Source organism: Megalobrama amblycephala, linkage group LG16 (genome assembly GCF_018812025.1).
Source record: "Megalobrama amblycephala isolate DHTTF-2021 linkage group LG16, ASM1881202v1, whole genome shotgun sequence".
Lineage (NCBI taxonomy): Eukaryota > Metazoa > Chordata > Actinopteri > Cypriniformes > Xenocyprididae > Megalobrama > Megalobrama amblycephala.
The window spans coordinates 29,945,158-29,967,815 of NC_063059.1; the positions used below are offsets into that span (position 1 = coordinate 29,945,158).

The following is a 22,658-nucleotide window of genomic DNA, read 5'->3' on the forward strand; positions in this document are numbered from 1 at the left end:
ATTGCACTCGGACATCACGTTATGCAGAAGTGGGAGGGACTCCGTTTGAGGAAACAAGAAGCCAAAGTGTGGATAGAGGAAAACTTCCTTGTCCTTTGCTCTCCTGGGGATTTCCAAGTTGGTGCACAGCAGGCACAAAACATGTGCTTCTGCCAACTGTACACACCCTACTGTTTGACTGCAAAACATTCCCTGTTTCTGTAGTTAATGAATACACCATTGCATGACCGTTAAATGATTAAGTCGTGCCATGTTCCGAAGGTAAAAGAGATACGGGACATTTACTTTAAATGAATGAAAGCTGATGTCTGAGCATGTTTAAAAACGATATTCAAGCATGAATATAGTTTTCTATCTTTAATTTCTAAAGACTTCTTTGACACTGTAAATGCACTGCTTATAGTTTGGGACTCGTATTTTACATGAGCTGATAATTTTACGATTATCCCAGACCTGTTTACCATTTCATACATCTATATTTTTGAACCCCGTGAGATACCTCTATATTATATGTATGCGATACATTTTCTTTGTTTAATTTTGCATCGTCTGAACTGAAGTTAACGGTGCTGCGTTTTCCTTTCGATTTCATCTTTTGGTGAAAGTGTGTGATAATGAAAGTTCTTGTTCTACGATGATGATGATGATGATGATGAAAAGTGCAATGCAAGCTGTGATTTTACTTTTAAAAAATTTAAGGCAGCAATAAAATTTAGACAGCTAGACAATTTTAGTGTTTGTTATAGGAGCAAAAAAAATGTTAACAGTTATAAACTATAGCCTAATAAAAGCATTGTTTAATATCAAAACTGTTTTTATAAATATATGCTGTGTAAACATTTTTCCCCCCTACTTTTCCTGTTGTTGAATGTTGATATGCAAAACAATAGTTGTGCCCTTAGTAGCTACTAAAACTGTTTTGCACGTTTTAAAAAAACTGTCAAAGCTCCGATGTGCATTTCTAGAGTGAGAAACAGATACTGAACGTTGAAAATCGGGAATAGTTTCCCCATTATTAATACATCTAAACAAGTTTAACAAAAGATTCCAGTAAAATTATGAAAAATATGTTTATTGTAGAAAAGATAAATGAATATTTTGTAAATTATACTCACACATATTTAGCTCTCTGCAATCAACCTTGTTGCTTAACAAACAACTCTCCAAACCTAAGCCTAATCATGCATTCTATCATTTCTTTTTCTTTGATCTAAACTAAAATACAACACATGCATTCAAATGCATCAATTATGACACTGAATTTTCGCGCAAAGTGCTTAAAAAATCTGCATTTTATAAGTAACACATCTCTGAGTTTGAGGTATCCCTTCTGAAATAACTGTCGTCGCTATATGAAAACAAACAGTCTGATGAGCCGTAGGGCGCATACTCCGAAGTCGCCATGCCTTCCTGCGCATTGGACCAGTGCGACAGACAAAAACAATGCTGAAGGTTGCAATGCTGATAGTGGTAATTCTCTGGAGAGAAACTGGAGCTCAAATCCATCCGTGTCGGGGAGCTGTAGCACGAGGAAGAAGAAGAGTGGGACTGAGGGGGGGAGTAACTGTTGTAGTCAACTGGACTGGGGAGATTGAAGGAGTCTGAAGGTGACCTCGATACCTGAGGAAACAGATTGCAAAAGCACGAAACACTTATTAAAAAATACTTCACTCGTGATGAAAACATATATTTGACCATTATAACTGTAGTACAGACGAAAGCTTTTATTTCAAATTAAGAAGCACCAAACACGTACCAGGCTAGTACCATAGAGGTCCGTATTTGAAGGCATATATCCATTAGACCACTGCGATGAAGTGGGACACACGAAATTACTGCCGCTGAAAGTCTCAGGTGGCATCATGTGCATCATCTGTTGATGATCATAAGCATTCTCCATCGGGATGTTGGCATTTTCGGTAAAGGGACGTGTCTGGAAATAAGGCTCTGGAGCTTGCATTCCAGAGAAGACATCAAGGTGGGCTGTTGGGAACACAGAAGAAAATGCTGGCTTGAGCACAGGAGAACATTTAAATTAGGCCAGTAAGACTTGGGATGATGTCACGAGACCATCAGCCAACAGCTAAATCACATTTGAATAGTAGTTTATAAATAGGAGATCATTCCAGGGTCTGTAAGGAACACCTATAGATGTAGGTGTCATTGTTCTTTTATTTATTTTTTATTTTTTTCCTTACAATTGTAGATGTAGAGCTGATCCCTGACGGTGGATGAAAATGGTTTCTATTTTGGAGTAAGTTGCATGCAGTCAAGTATACTTTGTTTTGTCTTGTTCTCAGGTTTCCTGATTAAAATTCAAGCTCTTACATGTTAGTAGGGAGAAGGTTTATTATCTTTTGCCTTTTCACTATCGGTTATCGTCGTCCAGTTCATTTGCTATTTTAAACTTACTATTCAAGGTCGTAGAGCAGACATCGCGACCAGCCATGGCTTGTGATTTCTACAGGATGAAATGTAAGACAGAGAGAAGCATTGGGAAAACATTAATCTTTACTTGGAAAACAGCAGAAATCTTACGTTGTAGGACTATTATGTAAAAATTCATGCAGGCCTGAGGGGGCGTGGTGCTTTACATTTGGTCGACTGACCGCGCTTCACTTTACTTTGGCTACCACAAGTCAGTAATGTCTGCTTATGATTTTTAGTGTGTATCCAACACCATTGTTTACCGTTGCGGTTTTCTGTGCCTGCAGGGCTCTGTGCTTCTGCAGTAACTCCTTGACAGTGGTCTTCACACGCACGCCCTGGTATACCTTGGGTTTATCTGCTGAAAAAGAACCCCCATCATTTTTTATTTCGGTTTATTTTCATTCACCACTAGGGTATGCATTGATTTTCAATAGTTTTTTGTCCAAATGTACATTTGTAAATGATTCTGTGCAGAAAAGTATTTTCATGTGAACAGAACATTTTCATTTCCCAAAAGAGAAATTCTAACTTATTGAAATCAGTTTTTACACAAATCCTTATTACAATGGATCTACGTTGTTCAAAAATACACACATTTTTGAGGGGCTTCAAAGTCAAAGATGTAGTATCTCAACCTTTCTTTTTTAAAAGATTTATATGAATACATTTTTATACAAATAAATTTTTAAAAAATCAGTGTGGCGTATCCAATAAGCAATTTATGAATTTATTTGTTTTACCTTGAAAAATGTGTTTTGATTTGGCTGCCAAAATAATGAAGTTGCAAGGAAAGTAGCTATTTTGTCCTTGACATTTTTAGTCATTGAATCCAAATATTTGTATAAAATATTATGCATGTTTTTCCAAAAAATGAATGAAACAACAGGAATACAGAACACCGGCACATGTAGGCTATACATAGATCTTTAAAAGATTTCTTGGACATCCTTATTTGTCATTGCCCCTCTTGTTTAGCCACACAGTTTTGCACTTTTCCCATTTTCCAGTGGAAAATATAAGATATAAGATAGAGCCTATATATATCAGTAAATACATACAAGAAAAGATATCACTCAAGATTAAAAAACTATGCTCTTCTTCCAAGTTAAGCCTCTATTGGTCTGGGTGCACCAGTGATCCGGCAGTGAATGGGTTAGTTTTCGCATAACAATGGACAGTAGTGAATTTCGAGAAACATGCTCTCCAGCCATCTTTGGCACGGAGCGACAGCTTTAAATTGGAGTTTAAGCAGTTTAGTTTCAGGTAGCCTAGCTGTAAATTAAAACCCGACTAAACTGGAGAGTAGCTTAATCTAATTATTGACTGTTTCACTGGAGAGCAGAAGGCTCGCACGAAGTTGGTTCGCGGGAAGCGAAGTGAAAGCACTGTAAAACGCTGCTTGCGAGGCGAGGAGAATGAGAGGCTTCCTCGGTCGACGCCACTACAAATTACAAACGTAAGTAAAGTATTCTTATAATAGCGAAAGCCGCATACACGCGGACTGAGAATATACAGCGGGAAATAGATGTTAAAGTCAGTGTCCAACAGAAAACCCGATTAGATTTGGTGCAAAGAAGCCAGATTTCTTCACGAGCGCGCTGTCGAATCTAGCGACAATTTCTTGTTTTAAATCACCTAAAAACGTCCAGAGTCCAAGTTAGTTTTTGCGATCCCCTCGCCAGATGTAAAGTTATTTCTTGATATAGTTAATGGGCAGTCCTCTGATCCCTTCCTACATGAGTAAAGCCGCGCCTAATAACTTCCTCCCAATATGAAATGTGTAAAAAATAGATGCAAAAACAGTTGTCCTTCTTTTCTAATTTTTTAATTGGTTGCTCAGCCTTGTGAAGACATAAACAGTGGGACGTCTTCCTGATCCGTGTTAATATAGCTATATAAAATTCTGTCGGAAACTAAGTGATTCCAAACAACGCCACGCCATGGCTGAGTTCATGGAGGCAGTTGAGTTTACAGAGGGCAAAAAGTGCGCTGATGTTAATAAGATAGCAAAAGCGTCCTTCGGCAGTGTTTTGATGTGTTCGTTGACAGCTAAACCTATTCTAATAAATATTCATATAAGCTGCTCTGAAGCAAAGTTTGAATTCTGGTCAAAATGTTGAAATTATGTTCATTCATCGTTTACTGTTGGTTATTTCGAAAGTCATTGCATTCAGTTGGACACGCTGGTCGACCTCGTAAAGTCTAAAACGAAACAATAAATAAATCTTCAGATAAACCCGTTCAGTTTTGCTTGAAGAAAAGCTGAGTAAAAATACAAGGCAGACAGAAAATTCAAGCTAAACTCGAGCTCTAATTAATCACCAGAGATATTGTTCCCTTAAACTGCAAGAAATCCCAATTAATATAAAATATAGACTATAGGCTATACATGTAAAAATCACCAATTTGTTTGAATGTAATCCTTTATACTTGTTTGCTGTTTTAAAATATTAGCAAGGCTGCATCATTTGAAGTATACATTTCCAAGCAAAGTTTACCAATGTATTTATTGATTTTAATTAATATTTTTTTTTTCTCAATGTTTTTCAGGTTGCTGAAGACAAAACATCTTATACGAAAGAAAAAAAGAATATTTACTTACCAGACATATTGGCCTGAAAAGGAGGAAAACTCTGGAAGAACTACAGTGAAATACCCCAACGTCAGTTCTTTGCTCTATTATATGGGCAAGAACGAATTATTCACAAAAGTCTCAAAAAGTCTCAACAAAGTAACCTCAAAACACTCTCAGGACATACAATTATACAGTAATATAGCTAGGGATATTTTAGTTTGAGTTTTTCTCCTCTCATCCCTACTATTTAAAACCCCAAGAACTCAATGATTTGACAATGATTTGATTGCGCGATACTTTCAATTTGAATATTCAAAGGCTTCGTAAAAAGACTTATTTCTGAGTGATATTCGCTATTACAGTGCATATAATAACATCTCTTTTAATAGAATGTTGTGTTATTTCACATTTTGACATCAACCAAATATATATTTTTAACATTTTATCATCCTTTTGCTGTTGGTGGTTGGAGTCTCCCTTAGAAGCAATATTTCAACTTTGCAGTGAGACTGAAGGCACAAATGAAGCTTTACATGCCATGACACATTGTAAATAGCTTCTCTAATACGTAGTCTTGGAAAAAAAATTAATTATTGCGTCGTGTAGATCATATTTATGCAGTATTTTAAGAATTATTGGAGTTGTGGGCGTGGCATATGAAAGCAGCCATGTTTGTCATTAGAACAATTGGGACGTCTGCTGAAGTCAGGTTACTGGGATAGTGGAGGCAGGTATAAGAAGGCTAAATATGAAATTTATTCAGTTATATTTATATATTTAATTCAAAGGGTCAGTTGCTGCAGTTGTTGAAGGTCAAAAGCAAGTTAACTGAAAGCGATGTTCACAACACTTATATGCTATTAATTTCCTTTCTCACGGTATTTTCTGTTTCAATGCAATAGATTCATTAATCAATGCAAATTTATCAACATTATCATCATCACCATCATCATATAGATCCCCAAAATAAATATAAGTGGTTTGATGCGGAGTGATGCTCATCACAAACAGAATCTCACACACCTGATTTTACTCCTAATTTAGGCCTAATTTAAACGAAAAAGCTCCAAGAGGCATATTTACATTTCTTATACCATAATGCTGTTGATTATTTACATGTGTCATATTTAATGGTCGCGTATTTAAGAAGACTGAAAGCGGGCAGAATTGATGACATGCAGGTGTTCTTTGTCTTAGAAAAGAAGTCGGGTCCTTGTGACATGTAGTACAGACAAACTGAACATTTCGTTCGCAAGTGCAGAATATTTGTAAATTAAATTATGGATAAAACATGGAGTACTTTATAAACACGTCTTTAATCATCTTGAATATAGTCCTAATTCAACTGTGTCTTGGTGGGATTTCTAAAGGATGTCCTTTGTGAAATTGATTTGAAAAGTTAAACCGCTGCAAACAGACCTCCAATTTCAAAATATTACTTAATTACCAGTCTCTTATTATCAGTCACCTTGATGAACAGATCTTTTATAATCCTAAGAAATCTCCAAGAAACCTCCAAGAAACACTTCAACCGTGTTGGAGAGGTCGGTTCTTACGAGATGTGGCCAGTTGAATGTCGCCCCCTGGTGATTAAACCGGGGAACGCTTAGGTCCTGTCACCAGACCTCCATTTATATGTCATCTAACTATGCTGGGGTGCGTTTCCCGAAAGCATCGTTAGTGAACTATGGTCGTAAGTCCCATTGAACTCTATTGGTAACGACGGAACTTACGACCATAGTTCGCTTTGGGAAACGCACCCCTGGTCTGACACGGTTTATTAAGAGTCACTTAATGCACTCAGTTTGGCAATACATTTAATAATAATAAAAAAATCAGCAAATTTTCCAAATTTTTCCCATGCAGAGGTAAATTCTACTGGATTGAAGATATAAACTAGAGGAAGAATCTAAATTCATGCAAGAATGTTTTTGAACAATAAATAATAATTAGTTTTGAATAAAGTGAACAATTTAAAATGACACAAAAAAAACCCCCAATGTATAAAAAACAATTGCTGTGTGTGTTTGTGTGAGTGTTAGTGTTCCATAAGGGTTCAGTCACTAGCAATGTTATCACATAAAAAATTCTGGATGGAAATGCCAAGAGGCGCACAAATTCTAAAAATGTGCACAAAAAAAATGTATGTGCTCAATTGAGATGATGTTTTTATTCATGCGCATAAACTATGATGAAAACACATTTACCAAATAAATCCCTCAATACGCAACAAAAAACTTGTGTGACTTTGCCTTAACAGGGGGTGTGACTGATAACTGGATTAATTGGAATCATCATAAGGGGTTGATTAGCATATAAGCACATAATATATCATAGGTTACCAATTTCTCCATTTTATATGGTACATTTTTTTACTGACAATTCCTGTGAGACTTTTTAGAATTAAAACAGAGAAAAAAATCAAATAATAATGTAAAAGATTTCCCCCCTTATTTTATTTAGATTTTTTTCTTCTATAATGTTGTATGTGAATATACAGGGAATATACTGTGAATCTGTGAGGCATTAAAACTTGATTTAATGATTTGGTGTAATTGTCTTGAAAATGTTTGTACATTTAATTTTTAATAAAAGGTTTGAGTTTTCATTGCATGTAAAGTTTTTTCTGTTGTGTTTACACGAGACACGTGTTTGTGCCTCAAATGCAAAACTGCATTTGGCCTGTGAATTCCATTGTGTTGTTGAGTTACAAGAATACTTTTTTGCAGTTTTAGTTTATTTATCTTTTAGACAGTTTTCACAACATATTTTGAATGAAAGATTCACAAGAAGAGAAGTAGAAATAGCTAGATATTACACATCAACTATAAATATTTTAACACTTAATTTTTGCAGATAATATACATTTAAATAGACTCACAATCACTTCATGTGTCATAGAAATAAAAAATCTGACATACAGATGCCTTATACTGATTGTTATCCTAATTATCCTGCTGAGTCAATATAATTTGTGATGACTAGAAAATCTAAGATACCATTATAATAAATGATACAAATAAAACATTAAGATATAATAGTATGTTTTGTTCCCCAATGTTACTCCTTAGCTGTGCTAAGTAAAACTGACAAAAAAGATTTTAGTGCTAATTGTCTTGTGTTTTGAAGAGGTGTTGATCTGCTAGGCTTGTAAGCCTTTACTTCTTTATACAGTTCAATCTCAGAATGCCCTCCTGACCTCATACTGTGACCAAGTGCTACCAGTGTCCTCCTTCCCCCATACCTGACTGTCACTCAAGGCTGAAGGTGCACTTTCTGTATCTTCTGATGGTAGAACTGGCATTAGTTTGGTCGCAGGCTCAGTCATGAATGAAGGGGAAGCAAAACTGCCAGGCGTGGACTGAAACGAGGAGTGATAGTTGACTTCATCCAGTGAATGGAGAGAGTATGACTGGGAAGACGTCATGCTTGAACCCCGGGAAGATGAGCGGAACTGGGTCGGGCTGGCGGTCTCAGGGTTGACCAGAGAACTGGGTGTAGACAGGGGCATGGGAGCCAGACCATCTCCACACAAACCCTCCACTACCTCGGTCCCCGTGGGCTCCCAAGAGTCCCTCTGCAGTCAACATCAAAAATTCATTACCTTTAAAAATATTCTCAAATGACAAGACACTAAATGCAAAAATTGACTGAACCTCCTTGTACTAAAGCCAATATCCTTTAAAACAGGTGAATACAGAAAGTGAGAGAGACAACAGACAGTAGTTTGAAAAATGTCTATTCAAAAGAATGGCACAGAGAGAAAAAAAAAGAAGAAGAAGCAGCCAGTATACTGAGATATATCTTTTCAAGGCCAGAATAAACCTATATAAATTGTTGGAAGATGTGGTTGACTTTTAAATTGTAACATATTTAGATTCTGTACTCCTCTATATTTATAAAAAAAAAAAAAAAAAAAATTATATATATATAACTATTTTTAATGTTTTTGAATGAAGTCTCTTATGCTCATTAAGGCTGCATTTATTGTATAATAAATACAGAAAAAAAACAATAATATTGTGAAATATTATTACAATTTAAAATTATGGTTTTCTATTTTAATATACTTTAAAATATAATTTATTTCTGTGATGCAAAGCCGAATTGTCAGCATCATTACTCCAGTCTTCAGTGTCACATGATCCTTCAGAAATCATTCTAATATGCTGATTTATTATCAATGTTGGAAACAGTTGTGCTGCTTAATATTAGTTTATAACCTGTGATACTTTTTCAGGATTCTTTGATGAATAAAAAATTTAAAAATATCAGCGTTTATTTAAAATATAAATCTTTTGTAGCAATATACACTTCAAAAGTTTGGGGTCAGTATTTTTTTTCCTTTTTTTTTTTTTTTTTTTGAAAGAAATTAATACTTTTATTCAGCACGGATGTGTTAAATTTATAAAAACTGATAGTAAAGATTTATATTGTTAGAAAATATTTATATTTTGAATAAATGCTGTTCTTTTTAACCTTTTATTCATCAATGAATCCTGAAAAAAGTATCACAGGTTCCAAAAATATATTAAGCAACACAACTGTTTCCAACACTGATAATAACTGAGTGTCAAATCAGCATATTAGAATGATTTCTGAAGGATCATGTGACACTGAAGACTGGAGTAATGATGCTGAAAATTCAGCTTTGCATCACAGAAATAAATTATATTTTAAAGTATATTAAAATAGAAAACTACAATTTTAAATTGTAATAATATTTCACAATATTATTGTTTTTTCTGTATTTAGTATGAAATAAATGCAGCCTTAATGAGCATAAGAGACTTTAAACAATAGTAATATACAATAGTTAAATATAGTAATGTTTCCAAACTTTTGACTGGTATATATTTTAAATATATTTTAAATATTTAAAATATATACAACATAATGTTTTATATAATTTTCAAAACTCAAACACACATATGCATGTGTGTATATATATATATATATATATATATATATATATATATATATATATATATATATATATATATGACAAAGTTCAATCAATAAATTAAATAACATGTTTGCAGTTTCATCCAAGTAATATGAGTTTTGTTTAATTAAATAATTACGTAATTTAACAAATATTTTTAATATTTTAATTATATATAAAACAAATTTTTGCTGACAAACAGTTAAACAGTTTAATTCTAAAGTATTAGGTAAGTCGGGTTAAGATGCCCAACCCCAACCATATTTTTTTTTCTCCTGACAATAGATTTTTTAATATTTCATTCATTTTTCCATTTCATCCAAGTATTATAGGTTTTCAGGATAAAAAGAAATGTTTCTATATTTTAATTCAATTGTATTTTATGGGCATATTGACACAGTTCAAATAAATCAATAAATTAAATAAGTTTGCAGGCAGTAGTCCAGGTTTTCCTTGGTGTAAGATGACCACCAGAATTGGCACAGAAGGCCCCAGGTGGCATGTTGTTACTAGTGATATTATTTTTAAATGTAATACTTATTGTAATTAATAGGGTTGTTATTCAGTATTTCCATGAATTAGATGTAGGCTACATTTTAGACATTTTCACTTTGATCAAAAGCTTTAGGTTAGTTGAGAGTTAGTGGAATATTTTTAATTTGCATTCATAGTGTTGCTATTATATCTTCTATTAAACTATGGGCAATTACATATGTAAATATTCATATGCCTGAATATAAGTCATAGAAAATTTTGACCTTTCAGATTAATCTCTTTCACTGGGATTCTGCTTTGTCTGTCATTGGTTATTTGATTTTATCAACTAAATTGTTTATTTAAAAAAAAACAAAAAAAAAACAATAGTTTATTTAGTATTTTACATTAATGACACTTTAAAATAAATATAAATATTATAGAATTATGATATTATAAATATTATAAAATTATATCAAAAGGCATTTCTACATTATGCAGACAGGGTTTCTTACCCCAGGTCTTTTAATATTTGACATTTTGTGCAATAACAACTAAATTAGCAAATCATTATATATATTTTCTTATAATAATACATTGGGGGATGCATCATCGTCCTGCACATGCTAAACTTATATCTAAATATGTAACAATATAAAAGCAAATTTTATATTGTTACATATTTTAAAATTTAAAAATTGTTAAGGGGGGCATCTTTCCCCATCTTCCCCAATTTTTTGGGAAAACAGAAAACCATATTTATATAGGTTTATTCCGGCCTTGACAACATCATACTGGCCTTTTTTCCTTTTTCTTATTTTTTTCCCATAGAACTCTCTGTGGCATTCTTTTTCATATACATTTTTTCATATAACTTTTACAGAACTTCAGAAAAATATGCCCTTTATAGCTTAGAAATAGCTGAACTACTGAATATTTCCAATACAAAGCAGAACAGACTTTGTCCCCCACATATAGACTTGTGCAAATGGACATCTTTTCTGACTGTGCCTTCTTGCTATATGTGCCTGATCTTACCAGCAAATAATGTGAAGGGTCACTGGAGTAAGGAGGGAGCAAAGAAGACAATGCAGAGGGCGAGAATATCGTACTTCCTCCGCTGGAGAAAGGTGTACTGCGGTAGTCTCCAAAAGACTCTGGGTAGTAGCTGTCTATAAGAGAGGAATAACCAGACACACATCCGGTGTCGCACGAGAGAGACTTTCCCGTTAGCGACGAGGGGTAGACGTCAGCAGAAAATGGTTTCGTTGAGGAACAAAACTCTGTGTCTGAAATGAAAGGTCTTCTCATGCCGTAGTAACTTGGAAGCATGTGAGAACCTGGAGAGACCCAAAAATTTTGATTAATACATGAAAATAATTTATGACTGATACAGTATTTAGAGTATCTAGAAATGGCATTGCACATTTCTGAATTTAATATACTTGCAAAGTGTAGGAGACTCACCAGCCATTTGAACAAACTGACTCGGAGGAGAGGATACACCCTGGAAAAAAGTCAGAATGATTCCCATCAATCATGAGTTTTCTGTAATCGCTTCGTTTGACTAATGCAATCTAGTCTTAATAGCACATGACAAGCTAAAGCATGAAATATTTGCATACATCTATTGAACTGCCCCCAAATCTTAGAGAGATTGCAAAGAGTGTCTCACTATAATCCAAGTGTTCAAAATAAACAATATGATCCGATGAATAACCAAAATCAAAAACACAATCAGGGCAGCCTTTAAAATACGAATAAAATATGTTGTATATCTCACTTTCTCTTAGCCTACATCCTAGTTTTGCAGGACTAGAGGATGAGACTAGTTAAGGTTCAATTATTCTATGACCAAAACGACAATGGGACCTAGAGATTTGTAGCATACAGTTTTGTTATTGAATGGTTGAGAGCTATTGGTGCGGCAATGCAGACAGACACATGCTCTTTTTCTTTTGCATACTGCAAGCATAAAAGAGCTGATATCAAGGCAGCACTGGCTGGAGGGCAAACAAATTTTGAGGCTAGCATTTGAATGTCATTTGCTCGTTCCAAGACTGTCCTATGTGAACAACCTACGCCTCAGTGCCTCTTTGAAGGCATGGTATGGAAATCAGGCTGTTGAAGAGTTCCAAGGCTGTAGCACTGCACCTGATTCAGCCTCAAGATAAACCACACTGGAGTAGGTGGAAGTGAGGGGGTTGGTGGTTTGTAGCCGCTTGAGTCAACTGAGCAATGAAATAGCTCTACTGTACAAGAGTGGGATAGAGTAAAATGAAGTTCGATACTATGCAAACACTTTTTCTGTCCTCATAAAACTTAATTTCTATGTCTAAAATTTATTATGACTTTGCTTTTGAATTGCTCACTAGATGATTGTGTTATATGGAGAACATTTGCTTAAAAAGTGACATTTGTCTATCTATAGATACTGTCTATCTATCTATCTATCTATCTATCTGTATGTTATTCTATGTATTTTTCTGTCTTTCTATGTATCTGTCTATTATCTGTCTATCTATCTGTTGTTCAATCTGTATTTTTGTGTGAAGCTGGGCACTGATCTGGTTGAAAGCACAGGGGGGTAGACCTGCAAGGCATTTCTGCCAGACGCAGAAATGACACCCTTCACTGATGTTTCGCTCCTTTAATCCCGGAACATCTCAAAGTGCCTCCAGCCTACATACTTCCAGGATTTCGGCCAGCTTGTGCAGGAACCGGTTGTCATTTGTAGCTGCCCTGCGTCAGTGCTGCTTTACAGGAGGATAGTATGTGCCACAGGCTTGGATTCTTGTGCTTACAAAGTTCACAGGACTCCTCAGAACTGTACCACAGGTGTAGATTCCGAGGACTGGGAAGGGTGTCATATGTGGCCTGGGTGGTAAAGCTCAACCTTGCTTGGGGTATTCTCCACATGTCCGTCCATGTTATGGTCCTGTCTATGACTGCCTCCCTTTTTTGTGGCTTTGGACCACAACTTGGGAGTCATTCCACATCCAAGGCCAGCCCTGCCAGTCTACAGCCACCCAATGATCTCCTGATGTTTCAGCTGATTGATAGCCTGATCTACTACCTTCTACTTTACTGCTGCATTCCACTTTTTTCCAGAACGGACTTGAACCTTGGAGTTTTGGATGGTGGGGTCAGGTGAGTCTCTGAGCTCAAACAAGAGCCTCACCTTCTCCTGATTGAACCCCAGGCTGATGGATTTCTGGGGAAGCTGTAAGGTGTTTCTTCCAAACAGTGCCGTGTTGGAGAGGCACCGTGGGAGGCCCAGCCAATTACGGATGTAGCTATTGGCTTTGCAGTCCGTCTTTTCAACTGCTGTCAAGGTGATGTCACACAACTTCAAGGGCCACATATAGGGTGAACTGGTAACACCAGACCTTGAATTTTCTTGGTAGAAATCTTTGGTCGATTTTGCTCAATCCATCAAATGAGATGTCACCGAGGCGGCCATGTGCTTGTCAGATAGCTCAGCAGTCCAGAGCCTTCCAAGACTTCATATGGGTTTTTCTGCCAACAATGGGATTCTCTCACTGTTGACTGAAAAGGAAATGTTGTAATTTCTCACTCCTTTCCAGATTGATAGGCTGCAAGACTTGGCAGGTTTTACCTTCATACAGGCCCACAGTAGCAGCTCATTCAGCCTCCGCAGTAGCCTGTTGGTACATGCTGCCATTTGGAGAAGTGTAGTGACATCATCCATGTAGCTCCGTATGGCTGGAAGCCGCTGGCTTGATTGCGATCTAACTCCACAAACCATTTGTCTTCCGGCCTATTAGGATGATCTAAAAAGCTAGAGTGAAAAGGATGGCAGAGATCGAACAACCCATCACTATCCCTTTCTGTAACGTTTTGAGGTATCCTGGGTTGTGTAGCAGACATAAAAGTTGTTGAAGTAGTTTGCTACTAACTTCTGGATACCTGATGGCATGTGGAAAAAGTTCAGCATGAAGAAAATTAGCTGGTGGGGAACAGACCTGTAGGCATTTGCAAGGTCCAGCCAAACTACGTGGAGATCTAATTTATTGCGTTTGGCTGTCTGGATTTGTTCCCAAATCATGGCACAATATTCCACACAGCCAGGAAACCCAGACACACCTTCTTTCTGACAGCTGATATCAATGAAGTTATTTGCTAAGATGTAGTCAGTGATAAGTTTTGCCACCACAAAGAAAAAAATCTTCCCTTCAACATTTTGTAGGGCAATGCCTCTGAATTGGCTGATGCTTTGGGAGTCTTTTTCCTTTAAAATGAACATGGTGACTGCAATTCTCCATGCTGGTGGGATGGATTGGGTTTTTCAGGCAATGTGCATTAGCTTCCATAACAGCTTCAGGAGCCTGGGGCAGTTCTTGAAAACCCTATAGGGAACGCCATTTGGTTTAACGGCTGATGCAGCTCTTGCTCGCTCCACCACCTGCTTGACTTATGCCCATTTAGAGGAGCTGGTGTCAAACTGAGAGGAAGGTTCCAGTGGCTGAGGTACATGCCCTGGGGATCCAAGCAGGCTCTCCTTTTGACTCACTGAGTTGGTTTTTGCAGTATTTCTCCAACTCCTGCTCGATTGACTACAGTGTCCCAGACTTTTTGTTCTCTAGCAACCCCTTAGCATGCTTGAAGGGATCCCAGATGAAGCCCTTGCTTTCTCCCTGTGTTTCCTAATTTCTTCTGCTCATCTCTGGTGTTTGAGCCGTGTTTTTATCTGGCTTCACAGGCTCTGCAGGCCCTCTTTTTCACTGTTGCTGGTGGTGCGCCATGATTTCCAAAGCAGCCCTTGCTCTTTTACCAGCTGGAGGATTTCCCGCTCCCATCTCCCATTCTGTTTGGGAGTAATCCTCATCTGGGGCAACTTTCCAAATCTGCTTTTGCCCTCGTTGTATATAATGAGGCCAATGGTATTTAACTGCCTCTTAGAATGGACTGGAGAGTGGTGTACAGGCTCTGGTCAAAGCTTGCCCATGTGTGTTTATCACTGAATTTTGGCCACTTGATTTTTGGCATCTGGGTGTGCTTGACTGGTGGCTTTATAGGTTCCCTGCTTAATGCACACAGCCAGGAAACCCAGGCACACCTGCCTTCTGACAGTGAAGTTATTTTATTATTCAATGAAGTTATTTGCACAAAATAAAAAATACAAAATTTATGTACAAAATACAACTTTACCAATTAATACATCTTAACCAATCAATGCCTAACTTCAGTCTTGTTTTCAACCCTTTTGCCATGAAAGCTATCTTTATAACACAATACTTAAAGGTGCCCTAGATTCAAAAATTGAATTTACGTCAGCATAGTTAAATAGCAAGAGTTCAGTACATGGAAAAGACATACAGTGAGTCTCAAACTCCATTGTTTCCTCCTTCTTATATAAATCTCATTTGTTTAAAAGACATCCGAAGAACAGGCGAATCTCAACATAACACCGACTGTTACGTAACAATATTTGCATATTCCAGCCCATGTTCCCAACATTATGAAAGGCATTAGACAAGGGCAGAACGTCTGGATGTGCACAGCTGAATCAACAGACTAGGTAAGCAAGCAAGGACAATAGCAAAAAATGGCAGATGGAGCAATAATAACTGACATGATTCATGATAACATGATATTTTTAGTGATATTTGTAAATCGTCTTTATAAATGTTTCGTTAGCATGTTGCTAATGTACTGTTAAATGTGGTTAAAGTTACCATCATTTCTTACTGTATTCAGGGAGACAAGAGTCGTCACTATTTTCATTTTTAAACACTTGCAGTCTGTATAATGCATAAACACAACTTCACATTCTTTATAAATCTCTCCAACAGTGTAGCATTAGCCGTTAGCCACGGAGCACAGCCTAAAATTCATTCAGAATCAAATGTAAACATCAAAATAAACACTGTACTTACGCGATTAGACATGCTGCATGACGAACACTTTGTAAAGATCCATTTTGAGGGTTATATTAGCTGTTTGAACTTTTTTTATGTTGTTTAAGGCAAGCGCGAGCTCTTGGGGCGTGGAGCACGAGATTTAAAGGGCCACACACCCTGAATCGGCTCATTTCTAATTATGCCCCAAAATAGGCAGTTAAAAAAATGAATTAAAAAAAATCTATGGGGTATTTTGAGCTGAAACTTCACAGACACATTCAGGGGACGCCTTAGACTTATATTACATCTTTTAAAAAAAAAGTTCTAGGGCACCTTTAAAACAATATGTAAAAATAAAAATCTAATAACATTCTGTAACATCAGCTCTCTTTCTGTAAAAGGGTTGTTATTCTCTTAATGCCACTTTTTTCACTTTTTTGTCTTAATTTCAACTTTTTAAAAGCAAAGATTACATAAGAGTAGTATTTTACTATTGTTCATCTGGAACCTCTGGCAAGTGTCTGTATTGTTTTGGTCCTGTGTTTGGACATGACTTCTGTGGACAGCGTTTACTGAAGTCTGCAGATGGCTCTTCTACTTAAATAAAAGGCCATAGATACAGAAGTAAGCTTATTATAAAGCTATTTTTGTTCTGCGTGGCCTCAACATGCTCCAATTCTCCTGAGCAACCCTCCCCCTGCTCAGCCATTGTAGTATGTGTTTGGTCTTAGTCGTGTCCATGTGGGATCACAATGATTGACACCTACATACACTTTTTTATGCTTTGAAAACATAGTTACTTTTCAACATTGTTACTTTTCATAACATACAAAAGATTAATTACCAGTCACGGCTCAAAGAACCAATAATACATCACACATGGAAATCTGAAGTCACAAAGTCACGAAACTCATATATGAGAAAATGACACTGGTTATCTCTAATTCTCTAATTCTTAGCATATATAAATATATATTTTATATATATATAAAATTTAATAGAAACGTTTGTGTAAAATTGAAGTATTTTTTTTTTAAACTGTTAATACTATTAGTCTGTACATTGACGAGACAAGTCATTACGCTACTTATTCAAACAAAAGCGAGTTCAGTGTGCCATAGACATAGAGAAAAGCTTTCCCTCTTGTGCAGCCAGATGTCTGCAAGTCTGATTTGTGCTTGTCTAGAGTGACAACAGGCGACTTGTCTGTGGTCTGCAGGAGGAACAATACAGTGGAGCAGGTGTGCGAGTGTTTGACTTTGCATAGCCATACTACAGCAGCAAAAGGATGATTTACTCCCAAACCTCAGGAGCTCATGAGCATCAGCACTGCTGCTATTGTTTGCCGCTAATGTGCAGCCATTCACTAACGGGCTTTGCTTCGTCCCACCCGTGTGAGAAAAGGACAAGACTCTGAGAGACTGTATCAGAGGCCATAGGTTCATCATTAGAATAAAAAAGATAAGCCAATGAGCAAATAAAGTGGTGGGGCACAGAAAATACCAACTGTTTTAAACTGACTGTTTGCATATATGAAAGAAGAGCAGAGTGGCGGTGTGAATGGACTGAAAGGAAGCATTGTGAATGACAGGGCGGGGTACATTTCAGTTGAGGGAATTGACCAGGTAAGATTAAGCGGTGGACTTACTGTGTAGCGAGGCCCGCTCGTCTGCCGTGACCTCTTTTCTGCCAGCAGATCTTTCACAGTGTGCTTGACACGGACTCCCTGATACACTCTTTTTGAGCATTCTGCAAAAAAGAAATGAATAAATACACAGAGATAGGAGTTTAAAGTACAAGTAAAAGCACTTTAAAATGTGTGCTGATTAACTCTGGATGGCTGATGTTATACAGTTTGTGTAGAATATCAATACAGCACCATAAATGAATGTCTGTCAGATAAATTCACGTGAAATCATTTGCACACAAATCACAAATAGCATGCCTTGAATATAAAACTGTTAATGATATTCAGATGTTCAGATTTGTGTAATAATTGTGCATTTATTACGTAATTTACATCATTATTTCTCATTTGCAGATTCATTTATGAGCAGGTACAGTCTCCAGTCAGTTTTATGGCGTGCATCTATAACTGGCATGGAAATTATCTTTGGTTTTGGTCAATGCAAATTGGTCAGTTTACAAACACTAACTCTGTCCAGTTGAAACATCATGAGGGGCCGATTATCATTTTATGTTTAAGTCAAATCTGCTGTTATGACTCAAAGTAATGGAGGAGGATGCAGGTGAGGGAAAATCACTCAGCATTGATGTTACCCTGAAACGATCTTGCGTTTAAAGTTCATTTCCCGAAAAATACATAAAGATGATTCCTGGGAAGCACAGATAGTCAACACAACAGTGTATTTGCAATTTAAAATGTCTGTGATAGGAAATTGCATGCAAAAATCATTGTAGTGTTATGTAAAAGACCCCAGCTTCATGAATGAAGTTCAGGACCTCAGAAGTTCCCCTGGTATTTAAGCATCAAAAATGGTTGTGTACGAAATATTACATTTATCCCATTTTTGCAGCATTAAAAGTGCTTTTAATCTGGCTCAAAGTACACTGAGCCTGGTCTATCATTTCTTGTGATTAAGTAATCAGACCAGTTAACGTTAAAGTTAAATATTAAATGACATAGTTCAACCATTCCGAGATTAATCTTAACTTAAAAATTAAACAGCACGACAAAAATGGAGCTCAAGCTACAGAGTTTTAAAACACCAATAACAGGTAAAATGATATCTTACCAGTTTCCATGATGCGGATACCTCAGCTGTAAGTGGCAGGAAATATACTCAGCTACCTATCCCAGAGAAACAACTGTGTCTACTCCCAAACTCCAGCTGAATTTGATCATTATACCAAAGACACGAAATCCAACTCCGCTTTAGTGAACTATACTATAGATGCTGATCAGAAGTCAGCTTTTGAAATGACCCTCACACATTTGTTTGCATGCAAATAACTGGCAGGACGTTTTCAAGCATTTGCATCAACTTTCTAGATTAGCGAGAAACAAGCACGAATGACACGCCATCATCATTGGTAATGTCAAGTCTAACCTTTGCTGATCATTTGGTGTTTTTTATAGCCATGAAGTCAAGTAAGCATGGTGTGAATCTCATATACCTTTGCTTAGCATTGTATCGTCATTCAAGTTTTACTGGGAGTGTTTCACTTACAGTACTTATATTATAAAGCCACTAAGGACTATCTCAGATTTATCTTAGATAGATGGCTTGATAGTAATAGATGTACAATATTTCAGAGGGAAAATTGTGGACCAAAAATGAAGATGAGATACTTTAGCACTCTCTGGTGAAGATGTCTACACTCAGTGATCTCAAAGGCCCTGGAGTTTGTACAGTTTCATGTTGGGTTGTTGTGACCCTTTCTGTAAGTGCCTCATGACTCCAAAAGCACTCTTCATCCTGTTTCTACATGGGTGCCAGCCAGGATATCCTTCAATCTCTCACGCTCAACTGTGTCATTGCTAGAAATGTAAATAAGAATGTGGTCATAAAAGTGTCCTAAAAAAATATTTGATTAACTTAAAAAAATAAAGTCAGCAGGTTATTTTGCTTGTGTCAGGTTAATAAGAAATCCATCAATCAATTTCAACATTCATGACACAATGCTTACAGCTCTCACACTATAAACCTTATTAAAAGGAATACTGATTTTAAAATGATTGAACAGAGAATAGAGATAATAAAATTAAAAATTAACAATGCTGGAGGTGTTTAGAAAGTAAAGTTTTGTATAATTAAACTGAGGATAAACAGATTCAAACCAACAGAATGAATGTTTTCTGAAGTTACACAATAGCTTTGTGAGATGAACATATGAACACACAGATAACATATTATGTATATGGGTAATTGACAAATAAGGTTTTTAAAAGTGTAAAAAAACATAATGGAGATATAATTAAATTTTATTAAGTGTTAAAAATGAGATTATGTGGTTTTTATAATCAATTAACATTGCTTTTGTCATGTTTTACAAGATGGACAAAATTTGTCACCAAAAAAATAATTCGGTTTAACCAAAATTTCGGTTTTACCGAATTACACTTTTGGTTATACCGAATGACGATATTTTCAAACAATGCTAACAGGCTGATATCTAGCTAGTTAGCTTGCTGGCTAGCTAGCAAAAGGACAATCAAACATTTTATATTTAGTACAAGTTTTTAAAATATTACAGCATTTTCCATGTTTTATCGCGGTTGTACCGAATGACCTGAAGTTTCGGGACATGCGTATGAGCAAGTGAAAACATGAATTTTTCAAATAGTTAAGAGAGAGTTAGTTACTTTGTGGTCCTTTGCAGGCGTCTAAATGATGTCACATCCTGTTGACTGCATGATTTGATCCAAAATGGTCCCTTTATATTCGCTACACCGAATGACATCAATGAAATTCATTTTCACCGGACATTGTTTCTCAAAACAAAGCAACGACTTCTACACATAATTTTAATACCATTTTGCACTATGTTGATGTATGATTTTATAAAATCATGCCAGAATAAAAAATATACATTTATTACATTTTAAGATATTTGAATCACAAACTAAATGTCTGTATTGGCCTATGGACGGTTAAACCGAATGACCATTTGATACTTCAAAATCTTTAAAATACCTTTATATGTAGCAAAATATAGTTAAAAATAGATCTAGTTGAACTACCTTACATACTTCGGATGTCATATCTTTGTTTATTATTATTATTAATGCATTTGGACAAAAAAATTACCCATCACGTCACTGACCCATATACACTACCATTCAAAAGTTCATTAAGATGATGTTTTTAAAAGAAGTCTCTTATGCTCACCGAAGCTGCATTTATTTGTTCAAAAATAGAATAAAAACAGTAATATTGTGAAATATTACAATTTAAAATAACTGTTTTCTTTTATATTTATAAATATATTCTATAAATATATTTTAAAATGTAATTTATTCCTGTGATGGTTAGGCTGAATTTTCAGCATCGTTACTCCAGTCTTCAGTGGCACATGATCCTTCAAAAATCATTCTAATATGTTGATTTGGTGCTCACACACACACACACACACACACACACACACACACACACAATATATGATAGATAGATATATTATATATATATATATATATATATATATATATATATATATATATATATATATATATATATATACACCGATCAGGCATAACATTATGAGCACTGACAGGTGAAGTGAATAACACTGATTATCTCTTCATCACAGCACCTGTTAGTGGGTGGGATATATTAGGCAGAAAGTGAACATTTTATCCTCAAAGTTGATGTGTTAGAAGCAGGAAAAATGGGCAAGCATAAGGATTTGAGTGAGTTTGACAAGGGCCAAATTGTGATGGCTAGACAACTGGGTCAGAGCATCTCCAAAACTGCAGCTCTTGTGGGGTGTTCCCGGTCTACAGTGGTCAGTATCTATCAAAAGTGGTCCAAGGAAGGAACAGTGGTGAACCTGCGACAGGGTCATGGGTGGACAAGGCTCATTGATGCACGTGAGGAACGAAGGCTGGCCTGCATGGCTCGATCCAACAGACAAGCTACTGTAGCTCAAATTGCTCAAGAAGTTAATGCTGGTTCTGATGGAAAGGTGTCAGAATACACAGTGCATCACAGTTTGTTGCGTATGGGGCTGCATAGCTGCAGACCAGTCAGAGTGCCCATGATGACCCCTGTCCACCGTCAAAAGTGCCAACAGTGAACATCAGAACTGGACCACGGAGCAATGGAAGAAGGTGGCCTGATCTGATGAAACGTGTTTTCTTTTACATCACATGGATGGTCGGGAGCGTGTGCGCCGCTTACCTGGGGAACACATGGCACCAGGATGCACTATGGGAAGAAGGCAAGCCGGCAGTGGCAGTGTGATGCTTTGGGCAATGTTCTGCTGGGAAACCTTGGGTCCTTCCATCCATGTGGATGTTACTTTGACACGTACCACCTACCTAAGCAATGTTGCAGACCATGTACACCCTTTCATGGAAACGGTATTCCCTGGTGGCTGTGGCCTCTTTCAGCAGGATAATAGTCCTGCCACAAAGCAAAAATGGTTCAGGAATGGTTTGAGGAGCACAACAACGAGTTTGAGGTGTTGACTTGGTCTCCAAATTCCTCAGATCTCAATCCAGTCGAGCATCTGTGGGGATGTGCTGAACAAACAAGTCCCATCCATGGAGGTCCCCACCTCTCAACTTACAGGACTTAAAGGATTTGCTGCTAACATCTTGGTGTCAGATACCACAGCACACCTTCAGGGGTCTAGTGGAGTCCATGCCTCAACGCGTCAGGGCTGTTTTGGCAGAAAAAGAGGGACC

General features: G+C 36.6%; 2 protein-coding genes and 1 long non-coding RNA gene across 6 annotated transcripts; 1 reads left to right on the forward strand and 2 right to left on the reverse strand.

Annotated features, from left to right (window-relative positions):
* Positions 1-1,056: 1,056 nt before the first annotated feature.
* On the reverse strand, positions 1,057-5,196 carry linc.pou2af1 (lnc RNA pou2af1). Of its 4 annotated transcripts, none has more exons than XM_048161505.1 (5): positions 5,033-5,196; positions 2,691-2,785; positions 2,413-2,461; positions 1,757-1,983; positions 1,057-1,620 (listed from the first exon to the last, which is right to left on the reverse strand). In XM_048161505.1, exons 1-5 carry the CDS (start codon positions 5,037-5,039, stop codon positions 1,294-1,296), a joined length of 705 nt encoding a protein of 234 aa, XP_048017462.1. In that variant the 5' UTR covers positions 5,040-5,196; the 3' UTR covers positions 1,057-1,293. The 4 variants fall into 4 exon arrangements, with proteins under 4 accessions (XP_048017462.1, XP_048017461.1, XP_048017464.1 ...); XM_048161504.1 differs by having other exon boundaries at positions 2,691-2,788; XM_048161507.1 differs by lacking the exon at positions 5,033-5,196 and adding an exon at positions 4,066-4,295.
* Positions 3,594-7,618, forward strand: LOC125249256. The gene is made up of 2 exons (XR_007180522.1): positions 3,594-3,886; positions 4,981-7,618. It is a non-coding gene; the product is annotated as an uncharacterized LOC125249256 (long non-coding RNA).
* Positions 7,619-7,705: 87 nt separating this feature from the next.
* On the reverse strand, positions 7,706-19,187 carry si:ch211-213d14.1 (uncharacterized protein C11orf53 homolog). Its single transcript, XM_048161503.1, has 5 exons — positions 19,045-19,187; positions 17,937-18,037; positions 11,892-11,931; positions 11,463-11,764; positions 7,706-8,582 (listed from the first exon to the last, which is right to left on the reverse strand). The coding sequence occupies exons 1-5, from the start codon at positions 19,052-19,054 to the stop codon at positions 8,187-8,189; spliced, it is 849 nt and encodes a 282-aa protein (XP_048017460.1). The 5' UTR covers positions 19,055-19,187; the 3' UTR covers positions 7,706-8,186.
* Between the last annotated feature and the right edge of the window lie 3,471 nt (positions 19,188-22,658).